At 42.2% G+C, this 27,111-nt stretch overlaps 1 protein-coding gene across 11 annotated transcripts in view; it reads right to left on the bottom strand.

Annotated features, from left to right (window-relative positions):
• Positions 1 to 27,111, bottom strand: part of lrch3 (leucine-rich repeats and calponin homology (CH) domain containing 3) — a 94,628-nt gene that overhangs the window by 12,936 nt on the left and 54,581 nt on the right. For 3 of the 11 annotated variants that reach the window (XM_014161925.2, XM_014161926.2, XM_045703339.1), the window contains 9 exons: positions 24,948 to 25,080; positions 23,172 to 23,314; positions 22,167 to 22,243; positions 21,815 to 21,854; positions 21,390 to 21,548; positions 21,064 to 21,111; positions 3,648 to 3,701; positions 1,349 to 1,429; positions 687 to 764 (listed from right to left, as the gene is read on the bottom strand). In XM_014161925.2, coding sequence (XP_014017400.1) covers positions 687 to 764; positions 1,349 to 1,429; positions 3,648 to 3,701; positions 21,064 to 21,111; positions 21,390 to 21,548; positions 21,815 to 21,854; positions 22,167 to 22,243; positions 23,172 to 23,314; positions 24,948 to 25,080 — 813 coding nt within the window. Of the gene's footprint in view, positions 1 to 290; positions 765 to 1,348; positions 1,430 to 3,647; positions 3,702 to 21,063; positions 21,112 to 21,389; positions 21,549 to 21,814; positions 21,855 to 22,166; positions 22,244 to 23,171; positions 23,315 to 24,947; positions 25,081 to 27,111 lie in introns of all 11 variants that reach the window. The other 8 variants (XM_014161935.2, XM_014161934.2, XR_001322928.2 and 5 more) reach the window with 7 other exon arrangements.

Here is a 27,111-nt window from a genome sequence, read left to right as displayed (position 1 = left end):
TCGAGTCCCAGAGGAGAGCAAACAGAGGGAGAGAAGGTTAATTTCATCCCTCTTTCAATTTGAGTCAGGACTGAAACTCCAGCAGTCATGCATATACGGTTCTCTCAACAATACTCATGTATATATCACACCTTCGTTGGCACCAGAGATGTAATGGGGGAGAGTAAAGGCCCGTAAATATCACGCGAGCCCCTTTTGACACCAACATTAGCGCTGTTAGCATTAGCATTCATCTTGACAGGTTTGTTAACACCAATCTTTTACAGCTACATCAAAGATGTGCAACTTACATAGAAGAGGGTGGACTATGGGCATAGAGCCATGGAGCAGGCTCTCTGGCAGCAGGTAGGTAGAGTGCCCCTTAGGGTTAGCTTATAATGATAAAAATCATGGATTAGATTTATAGACACCTAGTGCTTTCCTAATAGGTGCTCAACGCGTTTCCATTGTACAGGAGAAACTCACCTCATCCACAGCCAAAGTGTAGCTCACCTGGGTGATGCCACGGCAGGCATTTTGCACAGGGGAGCGCACCACACATGCACTAGCCAAACTCTAACCATCACTAAACTGGCCCTGGACCAGTGTTTAGCAGCATGCTCCAAAATCCAAAGTATAAGGAAATAAAGAGAAAGAGACAGAAAAGGGAGGTTGCTCTGAAAAGAAGACGTGCAAGGTTGCAGTACCTGCAGTAGACACGTGGGGAAAATATCGGCAGGATAGGAGAGACACCCATCTATGGACATCCCAGACACAGTAAGAGACTGGGGGGAGGTGGTCGGAGAGAAAGAGTGCAGGAGGACAAAAATAAAAGGAGAAATAAGGAGAGAGACAAGGAAGGAATGGCAACAGGTGGATTGAGGGATTTAAAAATAAAATCCAATGAGAATTGAGGAGAAAGAGTAACAAGGAAGTGTGAAGGAAAATAAAAAGATGTGGAATAATGGAGAGATTTATAAGCAGAGAGCAATAGAAAATGGAGTACTGTTTTGTTAATTGAGTAAGCACAGTGCACACACACACAACATGCTGCAGATACAGGCCACAAAACAACAACTTTGTGCGTGTGTGATGGTATGTTTTCAGACAGCCCGTATATCATTTTACATTTGAGTAATTTAGCAGACGCTCTTATCTAGAGCGAATTAAAGGAGCAATTTGGGCTAAGGGCCTATGATTTGGTTGGTTTGTTTGTTTGTTTGTTTGTTTGTATGTATTGCTGTGTTGTACTCCAACAATGTGCGACTGTGTGTATGCTGTGTACACATAATTGCTAACTAAATGTGCATGTGAAACAAGTCAAATGTGTGTGTGTGTGTGTAGTACTGTAACCAAAAGTGTGTTTCACCTGCTTGTGAGTGCCAGGCTTCCTCTTTATGGTGTTGGTGTCAGTGTCTACCTCAAACACCATGCGAGGCTGGTACTCGCTCTAACAGTGAACCAGCCGGAGAACGGAGAGAGCGAGACAGAAAATAAACACAAAGAGGGGAATCAGAAGAGAAAGACGTGGAGGAGAAGAGGGGTTAAGCCAGGACAGGTGTAAGCTGGTTACAATGCACCAGGAAAAAGGGACCCATTTGTTGTGCCCTATGGGCGTTGGTAAAATGTAGTGTACTATATATGGAATAGGATGCCATTTGGGACACAACCACGTCTCTGGAACAGGTTAGTGAAAAAAAGTTTAGAGTTAGAAAGCATCGGGACAGGCAAGGATTCCAACAGCCAGCTGAAACCCAGAATCAAGCAGCAGGTCATCTCATAACTAAAATAACAGCATTTTCACACTATCGTGCTGACCCAAACCATACCATGCTGGTGTAGATACTTAATCGGGTGCATGGAAGGAAACGGAAGTATCTGGTGCCAGCCCCCTTTTAAAGGGACATGATATAAAAAAATATTTGGGTATTTTGTTCATTAGTCTACTGTTCATTAGTCTACTATTGACAGTCACAAAATGTGCATGCCAACAGTTTAACTTTTCAAGACAGAGCACTTTCATTACAGTGCTTCATCTTAAGCTACTTAGTTTTTTTTGGTAAAATATACATTTTAAGTGAGCCGACAAGTCCCGCCAAACCAGGCTGTAAATAAGCCATGTGTAACAAAAGTGGGCTGATCCTTGGGTTACACCGTACTGTACTGAGTAGGCGAGCCAGAGGGGTACAGTTTGGGTCGGAGGAACGTTACTGTGAAAAAGTTATAATACCCAGGGTTGTGTTCATAGGGCACTTGACAGAAAATGAAAATTAGTGTTTTATCCTAGTCCCACATGGAAGTTCAAGCCGCTTTCTTCCATTTGGTGCGTAATGAACACGACCCAGTTAACGTTGTCGAACGCCACTTCTTTTACAGTGGTAGTGAATGGCAGAACGCATCGCTCACTGACCAAAAAGATTGCATCTAACAATCAGAAAGACCAGATTTCCACACAGGCATATGACGAAACACAGGTAACTGCCAAAATAAAGGAAACACCAAATTAAAGTGTCTTAATAGGGCGTTGGGGCACCACGAGCCGCCAGAACAGCTTCAATGCGACTTGGCATAGATTCGACAAGTGTCTACAACTCTATTGGAGGGATGAGTAGCATTCTTCTATGAGAAATTCCATAATTTGGTGTTTTGTTGATGGTGGTGGAAAACGCTGTCTTAGGTGCCGCTACAGAATCTCCCATAAGTGATCAATTGTGTTGAGATCTGGTGACTGAGATAAACACCCTTTAAACCCTGTATGCTCCTTTGAGACCCCTCTTTCAAAGTCATCTAGATCTCATCTAACCATGGTAGCCAAAATAATGGGCAACTGGGCATTTTGACCCTAAGCATGATGGCATGTTAATTGCTTAATTAACTCAGGAACCACACGTGTGTGGAGGCACCTGCTTTCAATATACTCTGTATCCCTCCTTTACTTGCGTTTCCTTTTTTTTGGCAGTTACCTGTAAATCTATAGATTCATTATAGTGTCAATGTGTTTAGCTATATAACCAAACAGTAGACAAGTGTGTCAATCTAACCATTGATGACTAGTGAGAGATGGAGGGGGAGGACTATGAAAGGTTATTGGGTGTTGACAGGTGGGTAGAGGATGAATAGAGAGCAGGTGACACACAGGTCGTGTTCCCATTTCCTACTGTTTTCCGAAAGTGGACACTTGTTTACTCCGCCACAAGGGTTTAAAAGTATAAAAAATAATTTTTGTTGAAATAATGTTTGTTTGGTTTTTATTCCCCCAGAACAGCATTAGATTGGTGTAAGCATGCAATGGCCTACCATATTTCTTTCCCCAGTTGCTCATTTTTAAAACAGTGTTATTCAGAGTCGGGGTCGAGACCCCTTGTGTGGCCGACCGGGAACTGCAGATGGGGTCGCCAAGTATTATTTCTAAATTAACATGACAGATTATTGTATGGAATGAAATACGTTTTTGATAAAGATACCTTGAAAAATAAATGTTTCAGTAAATGTATTTATTGGTTTCTTTTCATTTTGATAAGAGATGAAAGTGCAATGAATTGAAGGTAATTTGTTGATGTAAAAACCTAAATTGACAACTGTTTTATATTAGTGGAGAAAGAGAAGTAGTGCACACTTGTTGGCGAAGAAGGGAAGAAGAGAATGGGAGCACAGCCATGACGCCTTACCATGAAGAGGGCTGAGTCGTCCGTGTGGGTGGAACGCCTGGAGGGGTACGCGTTCTGGCAGGGAGGAGTGGAAGAGAGGGAATGAGGACAGAACACACAGGGAAGACAGGAGGTGAGGATGGAGAGGGGGTGAGGGGGAGATAGCTAGGCGTAGAGGGGGAGGATATATAGCCAGGGCTCAAGACTAACATTTAACCCGATGGCACAAACATTTTCAGTTGGTGGCACCAGCACATGATTTGGTGGCACCCCCCCAAAAGAATTGTACAGCGTCCCACAATAGAATACATTTGAGTCAGCACCTTATTAAGTCATTATAAAGTCATTTTACAATGCTTTATTAAGAAGTGTCATAGACTACAGAGATGGTATTCAATAAATAAGTTATTACATCTAACATGTCCAAGCAGGAATGCATGATAAAAAATACTTTGATATAGAACCCTAAATCAGTGATTGTCAGGAATTTTGGGTTGACAATTAAGCTACTTTTGTTGTATTTTACTGTCACTATAGGGCTCCAGAATTCAGATGTTATTTTTTTGTCTTGATGTGCACTGTTATTATTGGGTTATAGTATATGCATTGGTTGAAGCTCAATGTTACATTCAAATTCCCCTACCATCATATCTAAACCAATATGACACCAATGTCGATGAAAATTTGCAAATTAACTTGTTTGGCGGTACACAACACACTCCCCGCCTCTTGTTATGATTTGTCCGGCTGTTGGTGGGGACCACTATATCGGATTTTTGACTGTTAGCATTAGGGTCGTCAGACAATTTTTCCCCCAAACCTAGCTCAAATTCTAGACGTCGGATTAATACGAGTCCACAGCGTTCATAAAATGAGCATCAGACTTGCCACCTTTCGGACTGAATAAGTTTGTAGGTGCAACAGTTTATGAAATGTATAATGTATCCAGTGGCAACCCATCATTCAGGGCATGTGGGGCTGATTTGCTTGTAATTTTGGCATTAATACCTGCCACATCAGTTTGCAAACAATGTAAAAAAAATAAAAAAATACATTCATTGAGTTCATAAAGCCGCATACAAACTTAGTCTCATTTTTGTTTTCTTGAGTAAGGCAGCTCCAAAATGCAGGTGTTTCAGCCTAGCTCAGTGCTTTCTGTGGTGGTGGGGCAAGCCAGCAGAAAATACAGAGCATAGCGTAGACTCATTTTTCTATCACTCATGGGACAGTACAAGTCTAAGGTTAGAGCTAGAAAATGTATATTAGAAGTGTCCATCCAAGAAGGCTCAAGGTCATTGGCAACACATAGAATGACATCAAATCACATATCTACAGTAGCTTTAATTGGACTGATCATGTCAACATCTTACTTTCAAAGTCTTAGCTAGCAGTCATCATCATAAATCAAGTCAACAATCTACTTGCAAATCCTTGTCATATGAAGAGAAATAATGAAGAGAAATGACAGCTAAAACGTATTGGTACTCATCGGCTATTGGACATTAACATTACACAACATGTTGGAAATCGCAAATTTAACAATGAGTGGTTTGGAAGGAATCAGCAGCTAGCTGCAAGCAGTGCAAAGCAATCAGTAACATTAGCCTGCTATTCAATGGAGTGGCTGTGTCCCCCCCCAAGTTGCCACAATAAATTCCGAGAATGCCAGACTTTGATGACACCTTCATGTTTAAGTGAGCACATCACAAGCCAAGGTGCTGCTGCATCAATTATGTAATATGCAAGGGAGATATGTATACTGTAGCTAAGAAAGTAATACTAAGTATGTTGTGTGGTAAGCTGTTAATAGCCCATGTGCCTCACCCTTATAATTTGGTCTATTTTCACCTCTTAATTTTGCCTAAGGTTACTGTTCTGACTCAGCGGTGCTGAGTAGCCTATAACCTGTTTTAGAGAAATGTCAATCTAATATTGTAAGAGGTTTCATTATGTGCTTATATGCCCCCTTTATCTGACTTGGTGTACAGGGAAAATACTGTAAGAGCAGCCCATGTTCTGCATTAGGTCGCTTTACATTTCAAATGTGCTGAACACAGTTATATTGACTACGTCCGTCGTCGCTCGCTCATTATTAATTAACCTCTGAAGGATCGGACCCCTTTCCCCCCCAATTTTCGCCTAAAATGACATACCCAAATCTAACTGCCTGTAGCTCAGGCCCTGAAGCAAGGATATGCATATTCTTGATATTATTTGAAAGGAGACACTTTGAAGTTTGTGGAAATGTGAAATAAATGTAGGAGAATATACTTTTTTCCCCCTTTATTTAACTAGGAAAGTCAGTTAAGAACAAATTCTTATTTTCAATGACGGCCTAGGAACAGTGGGTTAAATGCCTTGTTCAGGGCAGAACGACAGATTTTTAGCTTGTCAGCTCGGGGATTCGATCTTGCAACCTTCCGGTTACTAGTCCAATGCTCAACCACTAGGCTACCTGCTGCCCCAAGTATAACACATTAGATCTGGTAAAAGATAATACAGAGAAAAAAAACATGCGTTATGTATTTTTTTTAGTACCATCATCTTTGAAATGCAAGAGAAGGGCCATAATGTATTATTCCAGCCCAGGCGCAATTTAGATTTTGGCCACTAGATGGCATCAGTGTATGTGCAGTTTTAGACATCCAATGAACCATTGCATTTCTGTTCAAAATGTTGTATCAAGACTGCCCAAATGGGCCTAATTGGTTTATTAATCACTTTAAGTTCATAACTGTGCACTCTTCTCAAACAATAGCATGGTATTATTTCTCTGTAATAGCTACTGTAAATTGGACAGTGCAGTTAGATTAACATGAATTTAAGCTTTCTGCCCATGTCAGATATGTCTATGTCCTGGGAAATGTTCTTGTTACTTACAACCTCATGCTAATCGTAGTACCCTACGTTAGCTCAACAGTCCAGAGGGGGACCCACCAATCCTGTAGAGGTTAACCTCTATTGGATCTGTGTCCCTATACCGGGACGGTTGATGCTAACGTGACTAGAATGACGTAACTTAAATGAGACAGATGACGTAACATCATGCACATATCTTTTCATACTCAATTGCTTTCATTCAGTAGGCCATTGCAAAACAATTATCAGTAGGTCATGTGTAGAAAAGGTGACAGTGTTGATCACAATGTCATTGTATTATCCTCAATTTCTCAACTGTGGGCTAGCTAACGACTAACGTTAGATGGATATACAGAAATTCTTCAAGAGAGGCAGTGCGCCAGCAGCTCTGCCGAAGGCTAATCCGGTGAGAAATTAAGATTTGACCAGTTCAAACAAACAAATTAAGACTTAAACTGATTAATCACCTATTAAGCCTCGAGTTATTGTAAATATGAGTTTAATAACAATACATGTCAAAACACAGCAGACAAGAATGAGGGAAAGAAGCTAGAGGCTGACAGAGCTGAGGGAGCATGTCTGATGAAGGTTAGTGATAAAAAAATCAAGTAGATGTTTAAGCTTTCAGTTAAATGTGTACAGCATGTCTTACTTTTGTTAGGCATAAATAAATGATGTTCATGATATCTTAAAGGGTCATGCAGAAAGAGAAGCTTCTATGCAAGGCAGAGATCAACATGCGAGCTGTATAAGTGAGAGAGCAAGCATGCCCAGAGAAAGACAGACAAGAAACAGATACAGAGCAAGAGGAACAGCAAGCAGATCCAGAAAGAGGAACAACAAACCGATCCAGACAGGGAGGGACAACAAAAGATCCAGAGAAAGAAAGTAATCAAGCCGCTGCAGCAAATTCTTCCAGAACTGAGAGCAATTTAGACACTGGGCCCAGACAAGTGAAGCTGAATAGCTACCCACACTAAAGTTTTGGTACACAGAAAGGGGCATTTCAGCACTGCTGGTTTGAGAAATACAATTAGGTAGAGTACTCTGTGCACAAAAATGCAGCTTTCTGCTTTCCATGTAGAGTTTTTGGCAAAAACATTAAATTCGATTATTTTGTCAGAAATGGCTGCAAAAATTGGAAAAAGCTTTGTTTATCTTCAGTAAACATGAAATGGCAAAAACACACAGACAGTGTTGTGGCATGGCAAAGCTACCAGACAACTAGCAGTCATGGGAACATTGCTCAGATTTTAACATCTACTCATACTTGCGATATTGCAGAGAGAAGGGAGTATCTGAGGAGAATTGTGGCGGTCACCTCAATGTTAGGAAGACAGGGACTCTTTCCGTGCCAATGATGAATCTAATGAAAGCACAAATAGATGGCACTTTCTTGAATGTATGGAGCTTTTGAAGGAGTTTGACCCTTTCCTGCAAAGGTACAATACTCCATCAAATGCGACGTCTCTCTCCAGAATCTCAGAATGACATGATCGAAAGCTGTGCTCAAGAGATTATGGACACCATGGTCTCTGAGATGTCAAAGTCTGGAATGTATGCCATTATGGCGGATGAGGCCAGGGATGGGCAGTTTGAACAGTTGGCTCTGTGTGTTAGGTAAGTGACAGAGGGGACAGTTAAGGAGCGTTTACTAGAACTAGCAGAAATCAAGTCATTTGATGCCCAATCGATAGCAAATGAGTTGCAACAGCAACTCCAAATGAGAGGGGTAGCAGGCCTAAAGTTCGTTGCAAAGACCTATGATGGTGCAGCTGTCATGAGTGGGTGCAAAGGACGTGTGCAAGCACATGTCAGAGTGTTGCATCCAGAGGCAATTTATGTACATTGCTAATTTCATGATCTTAATTTGGTGTTGTGTCATACTTGCAGGGCTATTCCGGAGGCTGCGGAGTTTTTCAGTTTCTTGGAGAATGTGTATTCGTTTTTCAGTACAGTTCCCACGGGGGACCAGTACGGAATATATATTTTTTTTTTGAAATGTATGCATTCACTATTGTAAATCGCTCTGGATAAGAGCGTCTGCTAAATGACTAAAATGTAAAAATGTACATCCCTAGTTAACCACCACAAGTTCAAAGAAGCTCAGTCCAAACTTGGAATAACATCAGCTGAACTTGTACAGCTCTTAAACACTCGCTGGGCAGTCCTGGACACTAACTGCTATTTTTGAATGTCTGCCATTGGATCCCCCATGGCTGTTGGTCTGAGAGCAAAGCTTCATAAGTTTTCCACGGTGTATTTTCTACTGATGTTTCAGTCCCTTCTTTCTATAACTGAGGGACTACATAAGTTCCTCCAGAAAGAGACTGTAGACCTGGCAGAAGCTTGTTGTTTCGGCAAACAAGCTGAATGTGACACACTGATAGGCAAACGCACAAATGCATTTGCCACAGAACTTTCACAGAACCAAAGCACTCCGAAATTCACAATAAGTCCAGAGGCAGACTCCGCAAGAAAGCGAAAAACAAAGGAAAATGGGAGATTTTGTAGTGGGGACCTCCTTGGGTTTAGGCACAGAACTGTCATGTTCCCAAACAATGAAAACAGAGTTGTTGCTCCCCTGCTTGGACAGGATAGTTTGTGAGCTTGACCAGCAATTCTTGACTGTAGATGCAGGTCTGCTCTTGACTGTAGATGCAGGTCTGCTCAAAGGCATACAGGCATGCAGCTCCAATAAACTTCTTAGATACATCATGCTAAACTGAGTTTGCCAAGCACTACGGTATTGATGTTGAAACAGAAGAGATGTTGGTGGCCGAAACGTCCTTGCCCGGAAAAGAGGACATCCTCCCAAAGATATGCTTGCTGTGCATAACCTCCTGGATGATGATATGTTTCCTTCTCTGAAGGAAATCATTCAGGTTGCCCTCACAATTCCTGTGAGCAGCAGCACTCCTGGTTGCGTAAGACAATGGGTCAGAAAAGGCTTGCAAGTCTTGCAGCCATGTCCATTGAGGGTGAAGTGTTTGGGCCACTAAGCCACAATAGTATTATTGACCACTTTGCCACCTTTAAAAATAGGAGGTACACTTTGATGCGTCCACCCACAAAATAAGCATCAAAAGAGAGAAGCAGGAGGAGCAGTTCTGTAATATAGGTTGTAATATTTGTTTGGGATCTTACTTTTTCAGATTTTATTCCTAATTATTTTTCAGTTTTTTAAATGTTATTTAGCTCATTAGTTGAATTTAGTTTTGCCCCATTGTGGATGATACTGTTTAAGATGTTCCATGTGTCTGAATTATTGGGTTAATTTTAACAACAATTAACAAAAGGGTGAAACTTAAAGATTTTTTTCTATTGGTATAATATGACCTGCATGTCTCCCTCTCTCAAAATAACATCCAAAAAGTATTTTGGCTAGATTGTACAGCCATTTTTGTGCCTTTTGTTGGTGTTGGATGGATGAGGACAGAGTGGACTTTGATTTCTTTATTTGGATAGAATTTAACTAAGTCATATTAGATCAGTGTCTAACAAACTATGAGACGGGTATACTTTTAGCCAACCTTGACCAAAAATAACCTTATTTTGATCGATTTTACACCCGTTGTTAATCTAAAAATACATGATGAAAAGATGTTTTGGGGACTTTAAAACAAATCCTGGGGGAGTATGCCCAGACCCCCCTAAAAGAGGCTTAGCCCCCCTATCCATGAATCTCTAGTGACGTCCTTGGTTGTAAGTAACATCCAACTTTCCAGGACATAGCCATGTTTTATATGGGCAGAAAGCGTAAATTCTTGTTAATCTAAGTGCACTGTCCAATTTACAGTATTTATTACAGTGAAAAAATACCATGCCGTTGTTAGAGTGCACAACAACAAAACTTTTATCACGGCAACTGGTTTGATACATTGACCACTGAAGGTAAATAATGTACTTACATTCAGTAATCTTGCTCTGATTTGTCATCCTGAGGGTCCCAGTGATAAAATGTAGCATAGTTTTGTTTGTCAAAATCAACTTTTATATTCAAATGTAAGAACTGGGTTCTAAAGTTTGAACCCCTGCTGTTTGTGTTAAGTTAGCTGTTCATTTTGTTACCTGTCCGGTCATGTCAAAAATGCCGTTGCTGCCTCATTAGTATGCCTCAGGTACAATGGTACACTCCAATAAATATTTGGCACTTAATAGCAATAGCAATATACTTGTGTATGGGAGTCAAGATGGCAGCATTAAAGTTTGCCTTGCATTTGTATCCATTCTATGCAGTCAAGAGAGACAACCGGCAGAATTGTGTTTAGCGCCTTCCCTTCTACCGAAACCTCACCAGAACACAACGCAGAAAGGTAGCGGTACAGAACCGGTTACAAACATACACAATACCCCATAAGGACAAAACAAAAACAGTTTAGAAATGTTTTCAAATTTAAAATAAATACAAAAAATATTACATTCACCTAAGTATTCAGACCCTTTACTCAGTACTTTGTTGAAGCACCTTTGGCAGCGATTACAGCCTCGAGTCTTCTTGGGTATGACGCTACAAGCTGTACCTGTATTTGGGGAGTTTCTCGCATTCTTCGCTGCAAAGCTATTTTCAGGTCTCTCCAGAGATGTTAGATTGGGTTCAAGTCCAGGCTTTGGCTGGGCCACTCAATGACATTCAGAGACTTGTCCAAAAACAACTCCTGCGTTGTCTTGGCTGTGAGCTTAGGATCACTGTCCTGTTGGAGGGTGAACCTTTGCCCCAGTCTGAGGTCCTGTGAGCTCTGGAGTAGGTTTTCATCATGGGTCTCTCTCTGTACTTTGCGCCGTTCATCTTTGCCTCGATCCTGACTAGTCTCCCAGTCCCTGCCGCTGAAAAACATCCGCACAGCATGATGCTGCCACCAACATGCTTCACTGTAGGGATGGTGCCAGGTTTCCTCTAGACGTGACGCTCGGCATTCAGACCAAAGAGTTAAATCTTGGTTTCTCAATCTTGTTTCTCATGGTCTGAGAGTCTTTAGGTGTGTTTGGCATACTCCAAGCAGGCTGTCATGTGCCTTTTACTGACGAGTGGCTTCTGTCTGGCCACTCTACCATAAAGGCTTGATTGGTGGAGTGCTGCAGAGATGGTTGTCCTCCTGGAAGGTTCTCCCATCTCCACAGAGGAACTCTGAATCTCTGTCAGAGTCAACATCGGGTTCTTGGTCACCTCCCTGACCAAGGCCTTTCTCCCCCGATTGCTCAGTATGGCCAACTCTAGGAAGAATCTTGATGGTTCCAAACTTCTTCCATTAAAGAATGACTGTGGCCACAGTGTTCTTGGGTACCTTCAATGCTGCAGACATTTTTTGGTATCCTTTTTTGGTACCCTTGTGCCTCGACAGAATCCTGAATCTGAGCTGTACGGACAATTCCTTCAACCTCATGGCTTGGTTTTTGCTCTGACATGCACTGTCAACTGTGGGACCTTATATAGACAGGTGTGTGCCTTTCCAAATCATATCCAATCAATTGAATTTACCACAGGTGGATTCCAATTACGTTGTAAAAACTACTCAAGGATGATCAATGGAAACAGGATGCACCGGAGCTCAATTTCTAATGTTATAGCAAAGTGTCTGAATACTTATATAATTAAGGTAATAATGTTTACATTTTTTATACATTTGCAAACACTTCTAAAAACCCGTTTTCGCTTTGTCATTAAGGGGTAGTGTGTGTAGATTGATTCAATTAAAACCTTTCCTCAAATTTTAGAATAAGGCTGTAAAGTAACAAAAAGTGGGGGAAAAATGGAAGGGGTCTGAATACTTTCCGAATGCACTGTATGTATTTAACAATATACAGCTAAAGGAAACTTTCAAATGCCAGAAAAGCTAAATATTATACTTTTGCCAAACACCTCGTAAGTACTTGTAAAATGTAGGTCACCGCCATGCCCACTGTCAGAGTAGATCTGTTGCAAAGAAGCAGCCCTACATGACATGGGTATCGGTGGTGGACCAGGACAACAACCTTGTAATGTTAATCACAGGCTATTCACCATGCTCTGTGAAGAGCGAGACCTTCTGGAGGTGGCCATGCTTTGCTTGAAGGATGTACGGGCAGAAGGTTTGGAGCGCCCTATGAAACAGCAGGTATCGTAATGCTTTGTTTACATTTTAGAAGAGCTAGTTAGCTAGTAAGGAAGTAGCTAGCTAAATTACAGATTATCCCGCATTGGCACAGCACTGTTTGATCATTTTGATGTATCGATTGGGTGAACGTGGATGTCGTAAACGTCAATGAATGTAAACAAAACCTACTCAGAGGCAGTGCGTTTGTTTGCTAGGAAAGCTAGCCAGCTAAATAACTAAGTGAAGTCTGGTGAATTGTGTCGCCCACAAGTTGCCAAGATAGTTGTTTGCTGGTTACTGTAATGACAGGAGCGTTTATAGATCGTGACACAATCCACTTTCAATGTCTGTTATTTGTAGGCTACCTTGAATCCATTCTATCTATAATTAGCTATTTTCTTATTACCATACTTCTGATTACTTTTACAATCATAAGCATTTTATTGTAAGGACCTCATGAATTTCTTACAATAAGGGGGCACTTCTATTTTATTTAACTAGGCAACTTAATGTTTCAGTCATTACAGATTGACTGCCTATCAGGAAGTTACCCTGTAGGCAAGATGTCACTTGGGGAAGAGGAATAGTGTCTATACATGCCTGTGTGGTCCATACATTCCAGTCACAATTCCCCTCTGAGGAGTACTACGGATTTGAATATGCTTTTTATGACGGAAAGATTTGACCTGCTTATGCAGCCTACTTTACATGTTGTTTATCCTTCATCTATTTTATGAAGTCTACTGTAGTAAATTGTGTAATGAATAACATGGCTGTTATATATGAATTTCTCCATGCTACTGTAAATGTATTTATACAATTTCATTTACTCCACCACCAAATTGTTCCCTATCGAGTATTTACACGAAAGTCTGCCCTCCTGCATGCACAGGCAAGTTTAGTTACTGTAAAGAACTAACAGTGCTTTTCAAAAAACGAGTTCAAATCATGACGTCAGTGAATTTACGGTCGGAAAGTCTAGAAAGATGCCCGAGTTTCCGAATTGGAATAACGAGTTGAATGACCGTTCAAAACGATTTCGCCCAGTTCCCAGTGTTTTGAACGCACTGAAGTCGGAAATCAGAGATTTCAGAGTTCCCAGTTGTTTTGAAAGTTACCGGCGCGCCTGGCTGTTTGTACATTACTTACAGTGGTTCCTTTGGTGAGTGTTGATGAACAACACTAAGTTGCTTTCCATGTCACTGTTTATAATGTATTTATCCTGTACATTTGTTAGCCAGCACACCGTATTTCCCTCCGAGTTGAATGTCTTTAATGCCGTTTAGAAGTGTGTCAATTAGGTCATTGGCCAAGTAAGCTAGCAATATACATCTGTAGCATGGTTAAGCTCCCTAGCACTAAATGATGTGTAAATGCATAGAGAACATGTACATGATCATACCTTTAGTAACCGCGTGTACACAGGTTTGTTTAGTTATTACCGCTAAATCTCCAGGGGGCAACAGGTGGGCTTTGGCGCTTCATAGCCACAAGCCATTGTCGCAACACTGATGTCGCTTGAGTGGTAGGGCATGGTAGTGGACTACTCCTGTTGTGTAAAATTCATTACTTAAGCCTGGGGCTATACAGTTAGTCCCCCATTTACGCATTTTTTGAGCTGGTTCTGTTGAAGCCAATATGAGCTAGCTGCTATCTAAAGCAGCTGCCAGCGAGACGTGAACACGACGATGACGTCACCGAATTGACGATGGCCGCGCCCTGTCGGTCAGTGAGAGTTTAAAGTTTTTATTTACATATGCAAGTTTTTGCAATTTTAGGGGTTGTGACATGCTTGGTGATCGTATTAGGTTATTAAACGGTCCCTTACTTCATAAATGGTTTCAGTTCCACTAAAGAGAAATGGTAGAAATAGGCACGGTTTATGACTGAGGCAACCAATCTGAAGGTCTTGGGTTCAGAACATTTTGACCATTCTCTTTCCAGTCCCGACACACATTGGCCCGCATGCAACGGTGTATGCTTATTTTCAAGTGGCAACAGACAGTGTGGTGCCTACTACTGGGAGCGTCTTGCCAATAGTGTGAGATTGCGGCCCACCCCGAGCATCCCATTGGTTTCTGCATTTGGGATTTCCTCCGAGTGTCTATGCAATTAAAATGTGAGTCAAAAGGGAAATAAAAGTATTATCTGAGTTTTTCAGGGGCGAAGGACAGTCTCCTAGCTAGCTACCGGCAATGTCGCCTGTGCCTCCTCTTCTGTGGGATTTAACCGCAGTTGGCATCCAACGTTATGGTGCATTACCGCCACCTACTGTACTGGAGCGCTCCCGCCTGCATCCCCGAGTCTTAGCTTAAAAATGGACCAATAGAAGTATGAGCGATTCCTTCAGATTTAATGAAACCTGTATTTAACTAGGCAAGTCGGAACTAATTCTTATTTACAATGACGGCCTACACCATCCAAACCCGGTCGACTTAGGGCCAATAGTGGGCCGCCCTATGGGACTCCCAATCACGGCCTGTTGTGATACAGCCTGGATTCGAACCAGGGTGTCTGTAGTACTGAGATGCAGTGCCTTTGACCGCTGCGCCACTCGGGAGATCTAAAGATGCAGGAATGCCCATATGCAGGAACGCCCCGGATTACGGGCTGGAATTGCACCGTTCTCCATCTTGTTATTATGGAGGGAATGGTGTAGACTTGAGACCAACTCAAGGAATACGTCATTGCCCTCTTCCGTCAGATGCACTCCACTCCTACATCCCAGGGGCACACTGCTTAATGGCGCAAGGCCCTCTCTATGCACTTCTGGTCCCACAGGAACATCCAGCTTCTCCACTGCGCGATATAAGACCACCGTTGTCCAGGGAAACAGTCAGATGACCATCTGTAAATCTGTGCATCTGCCGCACCAGTGCCGTCCCCTTGGTGTATCCCAAGTCGTTTCCACCAAGGTGGATGTCAGGGGGAGAAGTAGCGCAGGCCCTCTGCTGGCGCAAAACACTGAGCAGTTTGTGTCACTTCATGCCTTGCTCTCTGAGCCACCTAATGTGACAGTCAATAATGAAAGTAAATAAACAATGGGTAGGCTACAGGTTGATTATTTCTGTATTTTCCAGGAGCGTTCGATTGGCTTATTAAAAGAGAGTTTACTCCATTTTGGCTTCAATGGGTTTCTGTTTTTTCACTTCCCTCTGGAAAATCAGTTGTTAATATTAAATAAATACTAATAACTACATTACTTTGGTTGCCATTTGTCATTGTCTATTTTTTTAGAGGTCGACCGATTAATCGGAATGGCCGATTTCAAGTTTTCATAACAATCGGTAATCGGTATTTTTGGCCACCGATTTGCCTTTTTTTTTTTTTACACCTTTATTTAACTAGGCAAGTCAAATTAAGAACACATTCTTATTTTCAATGACGGCCTAGGAACGGGGGTTAATAACTGCCTTGTTCAGGGGGGATTTGGGGATTCCTTTTTGCAACCTTCTGGTTACTAGTCCAACGCTCTAACCACCTGCCTTACATTGCACTTCACGAGGAGCCTGCATGGCAGGCTGACTACCTGTTACGCGAGTGCAGCAAGAAGCCAAGGTAAGTTGCTAGCTAGCATTAACCTGTTAGGGCTAGGGGGCAGTATTTACACGGCCGGATAAAAAAAAACGTACCCGATTTAATCTGGTTATTACTACTGCCCAGAAACTAGAATATGCATATAATTATTGGCTTTGGATAGAAAACACCCTAAAGTTTCTAAAACTGTTTGAATGGTGTCTGAGTATAACAGAACTTATATGGCAGGCAAAAACCTGAGAAGATTCCTTACAGGAAGTGCCCTCTCTGACCATTCCTTGAGCTTCTTGACTCTTTTTATTGAAAACTTAGGATCTTTGCTGTAACGTGACACTTCCTACGGCTCCCATAGGCTCTCAGAACCCGGGAAAAAGCTGAATGATGTCGAGGCAGCCTCTGGCTGAAAAACATTAGCGCGTTTGGATAGTGGTCGGTCAGAGTACTATGAGACTGAGGCGCGTGCACGAGGCGACCCCATGTTTTTATTTTCTCTCTCTTTGTACTAAAACACAGATTCCCGGTCGGAATATTATCGCTTTTTTACGAGAAAAATGGCATAAAAATGGATTTTAAACAGCGGTTGACATGCTTCGAAGTACGGTAATGGAATATTTAGATTTTTTTTGTCACGAAACGCGTCGTGCGCGTCACCCTTCTTTACACTTCGGATAGTGTCTTGAACGCACGAACAAAACAGAGGATATTTGAACATAACTATGGATTATTTTGAACCAAACCAACATTTGTTATTGAAGTAGAAGTCCTGGGAGTGCATTCTGACGAAGAACAGCAAAGGTAATAACATTTTTCTTATAGTAAATCTGACTTTGGTGAGTGCTAAACTTGCTGGGTGTCTAAATAGCTAGCCCTGTGATGCCGGGCTATCTACTTAGAATATTGCAAAATGTGCTTTCACCGAAAAGCTATTTTAAAATCGGACATATCGAGTGCATAGAGGAGTTCTGTATCTATAATTCCTAAAATAATTGTTTTTTGTGAACGTTTATCGTGAGTAATTTAGTAAATTCACCGGAAGTTTGCGGGGGGGTATGCTAGTTCTGAACGTCACATGCTAATGTAAAAAGCTGTTTTTTTATATAAATATGAACTTGATTGAACAAAACATGCATGTATTGTATAACATAATGTCCTAGGGTTGCCATCTGATGAAGATCATCAAAGGTTAGTGCTGCATTTAGCTGTGGTTTGGGTTTATGTGTCATTATATGCTAGCTTGAAAAATGGGTGTCTGATTATTTCTGGCTGGGTACTCTGCTGACATAATCTAATGTTTTGCTTTCGTTGTAAAGCCTTCTTGAAATCGGACAGTGTAGTTAGATTAACGAGAGTCTTGTCTTTAAAATGGTGTAAAATAGTCATATGTTTGAGAAATTGAAGTAATAGCATTTCTAAGGTATTTGAATAACGCGCCACGGGATTCCACTGGCTGTTACGTAGGTGGGACGAAATCGTCCCACTGGCCCTAGAGAAGTTAAACTTATCTTATAAAAAAACTATCAAGCTTAACATAATCACTAGTTATCTACACATAGTTGATGATATTACTAGTTTATCTAACGTGTCCTGCGTTGTATATAATCGATGCGGTGCCTGTTAATCTCTCATCGAATCACAGCCTACTTCGCCAAACGGGTGATGATTTAACAAGCGCATTTGCGAAAAAAGCACTGTCGTTGCACCAATGTACCTAACCATAAACATCAATGCCTTTCTTTAAAATCAATACACAAGTATATATTTTTAAACCTGCATATTTAGTTAATATTGCCTGCTAACATGAAATTGTGTCACTGCTCTTGCGTTCATTGCCTGGCTTGTTGCAAACTAATTTGCCAGAATTTGACGTAATTATGACATACCATTGAAGGTTGTGCAATGTAACAGGAATATTTAGATTTAGGGATGCCACCCGTTAGATAAAATACGGAACGGTTCCGTATTTCACTGAAAGAAAAAAAAGTTTTGTTTGAGATGATAGTTTCCGGATTCGACCATATTAATGACCTAAGGCTCATATATTTCTGTGTGTTTATTATATTATAATTAAGTCTATGATTTGATAGAGCAGTCTGACTGAGCGGTGGTAGGCAGCAGCAGGCTCGTAAGCATTCATTCAAACAGCACTTTCGTGCATTTTGCCAGCAGCTCTTCGCAATGCATTGCGCTGTTTATGACTTCAAGCCTGTCAACTCCCAAGATTAGGCTGGTGTAACCGATGTGAAATGGCTAGCTAGTAGCGGGTGCGTGCTAATAGCGTTTCAAACGTCACTCGCTCTGAGACTTGGAGTAGTTGTTTCCCTTGCTCGACATGCGTAATGCTGCTTCGAGGGTGGCTGTTGTCGATGTGTTCCTGGTTCGAGCCCAGGTAGGAGCGAGGAGAGGGACGGAAGCTATACTGTTACACTGGCAATACTAAAGTGCCTATAAGAACATCCAATAGTCAAAAGGTATATGAAATACAAATCGTAGAGAGAGAAATAGTCCAATAATTCCTATAATAACAACAACCTAAAACTTCTTACCTGGGAATATTGAAGACTCATGTTAAAAGGAACCACCAGCTTTCATATGTTCCCATGTTCTGAGCAAGGAACTTAAACGTTAGCTTTTTTACATGGCACATATTGCACTTTTACTTTCTTCTCCAACACTTTGTTTTTGCATTATTTAAACCAAATTGAACATGTTTCATTATTTATTTGACGCGAAATAGATTTTATTTATGTATTAATTTAAGGTAAAAGTGTTCATTCAGTATTGTTGTAATTGTCATTATTACAAAAAATAAAAATAAAAATCGTCCGATTAATCGGTATCTTTTTTTTTTGGGCCATCCAATAATCAGTATCGGCGTTGGGAAATCATAATCGGTCGACCTCTAGTATTTTTTTCCTTTTTGTATTGGTGTTATCTGTACAATCACCTTCAAGTGTAAAAAAAACAGAAATTAAAAACTGTTTTAAGTGAGAAGTAGGCATTGGTCTGAAGCCAAAAAATAATAAATATGAGCACCACAATGCCTAGTCCACCCCATGCTCTACCAAGGGTTTCTAGCGCAGTTTTGACCTACTACAGTAGCTATGTTAGTCTACTGTACTTCAAACAATGTGCATGCAGGTTGCTTAGGATTCAAACCTAATTCATACTCTTAGAGGTGCTCCCACAATAATGTCATCTGTATCGCATTCAGACCCTCCTCTCTTTAATATGGACAACTAGTTGCTTCCTGCATTTGCATTTTGCAATGTACTGTAATTTCCGGACTATTAAGCGCACCTGAATATAAGCCGCACCCACTGAATTTAAAAAAAATATTATTTTGAACATAAATAAGCCGCACATGTCTATAAGCCGCAGGTGCCTACCGGTACATTGAAACAAATGAACTTTACACAGGCTTTAACGAAACACGGCTTGTAACAAAAATAAATAGGCTTTAACGAAGCACGGCTTGTAACAAAAAATACAAAATTAGCAGTAAACAGTAGCCTACCAAGAAAGTAATTGGTCACTATCTTCCTTCTCCTGTGCACTGAAACCATCTCCTTCGGTGTCGGAGTTGAATAGCCTCAGAATTGCTTCATCCGATATTGGATCGTTTTCATTGTCGCTCTCGTCACTTTCATCCGGAGGCAAATCCCCCGCTGAGCCCTCTTCAACACGCAGCAGTCCAGCCTTTCGAAACCCGTTGATGATAGTGGATTTTTTGACAATGCTCCACGCTGTCAGGACCCACTGGCAGACTTGACCATAAGTTGCTCTTCGCATGCGGCCCGTTTTAGTGAAGGATTTCTCCCCACTTGTCATCCAAGCCTCCCACTGAACACGGAGCGCCACCTTAAATGCACAATTTACACTGATGTCGAGTGGCTGCAAATACTTTGTTGTGCCCCCAGGAATCAGGGTGACAAAATGACTACCGTAATCAGAATGATGGGAAGTTTGAGAGCGCTCGATTTAATCTAAACAGTAAACAAAAAAGTTTGACCTTAACCCGTTCAGCAATTTCATTGGTCTAATGAAAGCTTCATGCCGCCAAAAAAACTGAGCACGTCACAGAATGTTTATTTAAAAAAAATAAAAAATTGTAAAAATTTGAAAGCGGGAAAAATCCATACATTAGCCGCGTCATTGTTTAAGCCGCGACGTTCAAAGCCTGGGAAAAAAGTTGCGGCTTATAGTCCGGAAATTACGGTAATACAATCACGAGAGGCTCACAAGGGGGTAGAGAGTTTGAGAGGCTTGCTCATTACAGCAGCCGGTCCAAACGAAACAGGCTGTACCCAGCAGCAGGGCAGACACTTTCATTACAGGAATGATGAGAATAAGGAACTTTATTGTTTAACAAATTCATGGTTTTATCCGCCCATAAAATAGGACGTTTTGATTGAGGTGACCAGGTAGAATGTGCGACCAATAAAACATTTTACTCGCACAGCGAAGTTAAAGGGTTGCAAAATGCGACTAAATGGTTGCAGTCTAGAGCTCTGCAAATTTTAAAGTAGGCACAAAAAAAGACATCTTATATAAAATATTGTTAAACGACAATACATTGCTGGGGTCGTAGATGTTTCGTCTTTACCCTCAAGAATCAGTGATGGTATAACTTAAGGGGAGGGAGTGTGAAGGAAGGCATGTGACCACAATAGGAGCAAAAGAGGGATGTGTGTGTGGGGTGAGGTGGAGGATTAATGAGGACAATTGATAGGGGGATGACAGAATTCATGGGGGGAATGAACACCGGACGTGACTGCTGAAGAAAATGCGTGGTCATGTTTTTGGAGAGCCCCTGTGAATTTTTATTCAAACTTATGCTTTTTGTTGTTATATCTAGAACCTTTCATGCCAACACCTATATTAACTCAGCATGGCGAGACCTTTAGAGTGAGAGAAAACAGAGCAAAGAGGTGGGAGAGAGAGCGAGAGAGTGCAGTGTGTGGACTCACCTCGTTCTCTGTGGGACTCAGCTTGGTAGGACTTTGAGACACTTTGTGCTGTAGAGACCGAGAGACCAGTCTCAGTCATACACAATGCTCTCCAAAAGTATCCAAAATGTCTACTTAGAAAAAGTGCTAGAGAATGTCATTCATTTGAGGCCAATCATATTTATCTTTTACTTTAACATTTTTAAACATAAGGCTACAGTAGACATGCACAGCATCAGTGTAAACTCCAATAACGTTCCACCAACTCCCCCACTAAATCCACCACTAACAGTGATACAAGAGAAAGACATAAATCAACAATAAAAATGAATAGTAGTCGGAGGAACCTTGACGTAGGTCATGACGGCGTCCCGCTGCACTGTGCGTGACTTCTGTCTCTCCTCCTCGTACCGCAGGGCGGCCAACTGGGCCATCCTCCGCACACGCTCCACGCCCCCACCCGGCGCCCCGCTCGGACCCGCACCAACCCCAGCCCCTGACCCTCTCTGAACACAGAGGGAGGGGGGAGAGAGAGGAAGGGGAAGGAAACAAAGCGAGAGGAGAGAAACCAAGAGAGAGGAGAAAGATGAAGGAAGGAAGATAGGGGGGAAACGGAGGGAGAGGAGGCGGAACGAGGAAGAGAAGAGCGGAGTTGAAAAGAGGCGGTATCAACATTTAGACTCAATACATCAAGTTTAAATACATGGTAGTAATTACGCAGTAATAATCAGTATTGAAAGCTGTACACAGCATTTAGACATACTCGAATTACCTGATTATGAGAGGCAGAAGAGGTTGGATCATGGACAGTCCTGAGGGAGGGGGTGGGTGGGAGACAGATGGAAGAAGGGAGGGGGTTAGATGTGGGATCTAACTAAATACAGATTAGGGATCTTTATTTAGACTGGAGATTTTATGGTCTGTTGCGCACAGTCATTTGGTAAGTCAATTTGTTTTGTTAAAAACCAAACAGAGACACGACAGTAACACAGGAGAATCTGCCATAGAGATGGGATCATGTGTTTTTGTGAGAGTGTTATACATCACATACAACACTGCTATAGGTCAATTTACAAGAAAGGTAGGGTGTGCACACACACACACACACACACACGTCTTCCTACCTGTTCTGCAGAGAATTGTGTCGCCTCGGGTCGTCTGTCCTTGAGTCTCTGGAGGAGTTGGACTTGACTGGAGAGCTCTACAAAGAGACAGTCATCAATACACCAGCCACGATCTCGCTCTTACCCCACACACCACAAACACACGGAGTGCGTTCAGTTCGGTTCAATGTTTACTATGTTGTGTGAAGTTTTGCCCTGAATGACACGTTTCCCTAAAACGGTGCGCACCATTCTTCAACAGCCTTTTGGAGGTACGTTTGCTCCTGTTTGGGGAGTGTGGCCTGATCAATACAAATTGCAAAACTCATGCAGCACACATTACACTATCGCTTCCTGGTCACCATAATCAGGTTCAACTGGTCATTCAGAACAGTAGTTTCATAATTTTTTCTAACCAATTTCATGATGTATAATTGTGATGTTGTCTCATTGCTACAACTCCAACGGGCTCGGGAAAGGAGAAGGTCCAGTCATGAGTCCTCCGAAACATGACCCGCCAAGCCTCGCTTCTTAACACCCGCTCGCTTAAACCATAAGCCAGCTGCATCAATCTGTCGGAGGAAACACTGTTCAACTGACGACCGAAGTCAGCTTGCAAGCACCTGGTCCGCCACAAGGAGATGCTAGAGCGCGATGGGCCAAGTAAAGCCCACCCACCAAACCCTCCCCTAACCCGGACGACACTGGGCCAATTGTGCGCCGCCCTATAGGACTCCCAGTCATCGAACCTCAGGCTGTAGTGACGCCACAACACTACGATGCAGTGCATTTGACTGGTGCGCCACTCAGGAGGCCGTTTCTGTTGAATTAAACATGGCATACTGTTCTGGCGTGATGAACAGGCCCGCAGCCTTCTAAATACAGTCCTGTACACACTGGCCAGTCTCACGCACAAGCACACACACACACACAGTTGGTCCAGTTGGCGGAGTATGGAGCAAAAATGTAAGTCCCATTGGATGAAAGATATATATATTCTATTTTATATCACACACACACACTCACCTCTCCAGTGATGCGGCGCTCAATGTATGCCATGAACTGGGAGCTGAGGCTGATGGTTTCTGCTACTTCTCCTCTCCTACCCTGCTCTTCCTCCTCTCCTGTACAACTGTCTATAAAGTCTATCTGCTCCAGCTCTCCCTCTACTACAGACAGATAAAACAGAAGGACATATTACCACCAGTTCAAAGTAAAGATGACCAAAGATGTAGAATATACACTGAACAAAAATATGAATGGAACAACTTCAAAGATTTACAGTTCATAAAGGAAATTGGTCAGTTGAAAAAAATCAATAGGCCCTAATCTATGGATTTCACGACTGGGAATACAGATATGCATCTGTTGGTCACAAATACCTTCAAAAGAAAAAGGTAGGGACGTGGATCAGAAAACCAGTCAGTATCTGGTGTGACCACCATTTGCCTCATGCAGCGCGACATCTGCTTTGCATAGAGTTGATCAAGCTGTTGATTGTGGCCTGTGGAATGCTGTCCCACTCCTCTTCAATGATGTGCAAAGTTGCTGAATATGGAACACGCTGTGGTACACGTCGACCCAGAGGATAGAAATATGCTCCAGGAATTGTGTCGAGATCCTTACGACACGGGGCCGTGCATTATCATGCTGAAACATAAGGTGATCTGGGCGGATGAATGGCATGACAATGGGTCTCAGGAACTCGTCACGTTATCTTTGTGCATTAAAATTACCTAAGATAAAATACAATTGTGTTCATTGACCTCTTTTCCCTACCCATACCATAACCCCACCGCCACCATGGGGCACTCTGTTCACAACATTGACATCAGCAAACCGCTCGCCCACACGACGCCATACTCAGTCTTCCCGGTACAGTTGAAACCTGGATTCATCTGTGAAGAGCACACTTCTCCAGCATGCCAGTGGCCATCAAAGGTGATTTCCCCACTGAAGTCAGTTACGATTCCGAACTGCAGTCATTTCAAGACCATGGTGAGGATGACGAGCACGTAGATGAGCTTTCCTGAGATGGTTTCTGACAGTTTGTGCAGAAATTCTTAGCTTCTGCAAACCCAGTTTCATCAGCTGTCCGGGTGGCTGGTCTCAGGTGAAGATGCCGGACGTGGAGGTCGTGGGCTGGCATGGTTACACGGGGACTGCGGTTGTGAGGCCGGTTGGATGTACTGCCAATTTCTCTAAAACGACGTTGGAGGCGGCTTATGGTAGAGAAATGAACATTCAATTATCTGGCAACAGCTCTGGAGGACATTTCTGCAGTCAGCATGCGAATTGCACGCTCCCTCAAAACTTGACATCTGTGGCAATCTTGCACATTTTAGAGTGGCCTTTTAATGTCCCCAGCATAAGGTGCACCTGTGTAGTGATGTTTAATCAGCTGCTTGATATGCCACATCTGTCAGGTGGAAGGATTATCTTTGCAAAGGAGAAATGCTCACGAAAAGGGATGTAAACAAATTTGTGCACAAAATTGGAGTGAAATAAGCTTTTTGTGCACATGGAACATTTCTGGGATCTTTTATTTTTGCTCGTGAAACATGGCATGTTGCATTTATATTTTGGTTCAGTGTACAGATGTGTAATATAATCAGCCTGAAATCCAGGCCCATTGTGCTACCATTTCACTCCTTGTACTCCGTGTCATATGCCAAACAGTCTGGCATGACAAGGAGTGGCAGGGAGTGAAATGCTAAACCAACAGACTGGTTCCCAAGCTAGAAAACCATAGAATAATACTGGAAATACACTACAGTACAGTTCACACACAGACAGACATGCCTTGATTCTCACATGTGCCGTTGGTCACAGAATGGGAGCCAGACGTCCTGTGCTCCTCCCTCTCCCTCCGCTGTCTCTGTTCTTTGGTGATCTCTGCCACACGCAGCGGCAGGTCCGACAACTCATCCGTGGGCTGTAGGTACACAAGGAATGAAAGAGAAAATGGATGGGAGAGGAATAAACACATGAATGGAGAGATAAGCTTCAACATAACTGTGAAATATTACACTACCTTGCAAACAAAAGAGCAATCAAAGGTTCTATGTTTCCATTTATGATAACTGACGTGTGCACGTGTGTGGTGTAGGGCTGTGATGATTATGGAATTTTGGATCATGTATATAACCAGTTTTCATAATATTCATCTTTGTTAAATGTTTTGTGCTTGTAATGCAACATAATGCATCTTTGACAATTAGCGACAACACAGCTTTGGAGACACCCCTGTCTTAAAATGTAATGGTTTTGACCGTTTGGAACTCAGTCGGTCTGTCATTTGGGACACACGAAGAACCTTCAGCGGTGTAATTACATGTAAAACGTGATATGGAAAAGAGTTCCATGTTGTCATGACTCTGTGTAGTACTGTATGTTTCCTGGAGTCTGTTTCAGACTTGGGGACTGTGAAGGGGACCCCTTGTGGCATGTCTAGTATGCATGGGTGTCTGAGCTATGTGATAGTCGTTTGAATAGACAGCTGGGTGTGTTCAACATGTCAATACCTCTAACAAAGACATGTAGTGATGCAGTCAATATCTTCTCTACTTTGAGCCAGGAGAGCCTGACATGCAAATCATTGACGTTCATTTTCGGTGTACATTTAAGGGTCAGACATGTTGCTCTGTTCTGGGCCAACTGTAATTTGCCTATGTCCCTCTTTGTAGCACTTGACCATATGACTGGTCCAGGGGACAAAATTAGGGCCTGTAGGACCTATTTTATTGATAGCAATGTCAAGAAAGAAGAGCAGCGCTTTATTACGGACAGACTTTCTCCCCATCTTAGCTACCCTTGCATCAATATGTTTTGACCATGACAGTTTGCAATCCAGGGTTACACCAAGCAGTTGTTTACTCAACTTGCTCAATTTCCATATTATTCATTGCCAGATTTAGTTGAGGTTTCGGGTTAAGTGAATGTTTTGTCCCAAATATAATGCTTTTAGTTTACATGTTTAGTACTAGTTTATTAGTTGCCACCCATTCTAAAACTGACTCTACCTCTTTGTTAAGTGTTGTAGTGGTACATGATAATGTTGAGTCAGCAAACATACACACAGGCTTTACTTAATGCCAGCAGTAAAGATAAACACCATCATTGTAGATGTCCTTACTTTGACAGTCATTTCTGAAGATTATTATTTATTTCATGTGATTAGTTACATTTGTTTCTGTTCCTTATTTTCAAATCAGATCAAATTGTATTTGTCACATGGGCCGAATACAACAGGTGTAGACCTTACAGTGAAATGCTTACTTACAAGCCCTTAACCAGCAATGCGGTTTTAATAAAATAAACCCCCCCCCAAAAAAGTAAGATAAGAAAAACAAATAATTAAAGAGCAGCAGTAAATAACAATAGCGGGGCTAAATACAGGGGGTACCGGTACAGAGTCAATGCGTGGGGGCACCTGTGGAGAGGTAATTGAGGTAGTTATGTACATGTAGGTAGAGTTATTAAAGTGGCTATGCATAGATAATAACAGAGAGTTGCAGCAGCGTGGGGGGGGTGCAACGCAAATAGTCTGGGTAGCCATTTTATTAGCTGTTCAGGAGTCTTATGGCTTGGGGGTAGAAGCTGTTGAGAAGCCTTTTGGACCTAGACTTGGCCAACGGTACCTCTTGCCGTGCGGTAGCAGAGAGAACAGTCTATGACTAGGGTGTGCTGGAGTCTTTGGATTTTTTGGGCCTTCCTCTGACACCGCCTGGTATAGAGGTCCTGGATGGCAGGAAGCTTGGCCCCAGTGATGTACTGGGGCGTACGCACCACCCTCTGTAGTGCCTTGCGGTTGGAGGCCGAGCAGCTGCCATACCAGGCAGTGATGCAACCCGTCAGGATGCTCGATGGTGCAGCTGTAAACCTTTTGAAGATCTGAGGACCCATGGCAAATATTTTCAGTCTCTTGAGGGGGAATAGGTTTTGTCGTGCCCTCTAAACGACTGTC

This window comes from Salmo salar, chromosome ssa20 (assembly GCF_905237065.1).
Source record: "Salmo salar chromosome ssa20, Ssal_v3.1, whole genome shotgun sequence".
NCBI classification, from domain to species: Eukaryota; Metazoa; Chordata; class Actinopteri; order Salmoniformes; family Salmonidae; genus Salmo; species Salmo salar.
This window is presented reverse-complemented; position numbering and strand designations above follow the sequence as displayed.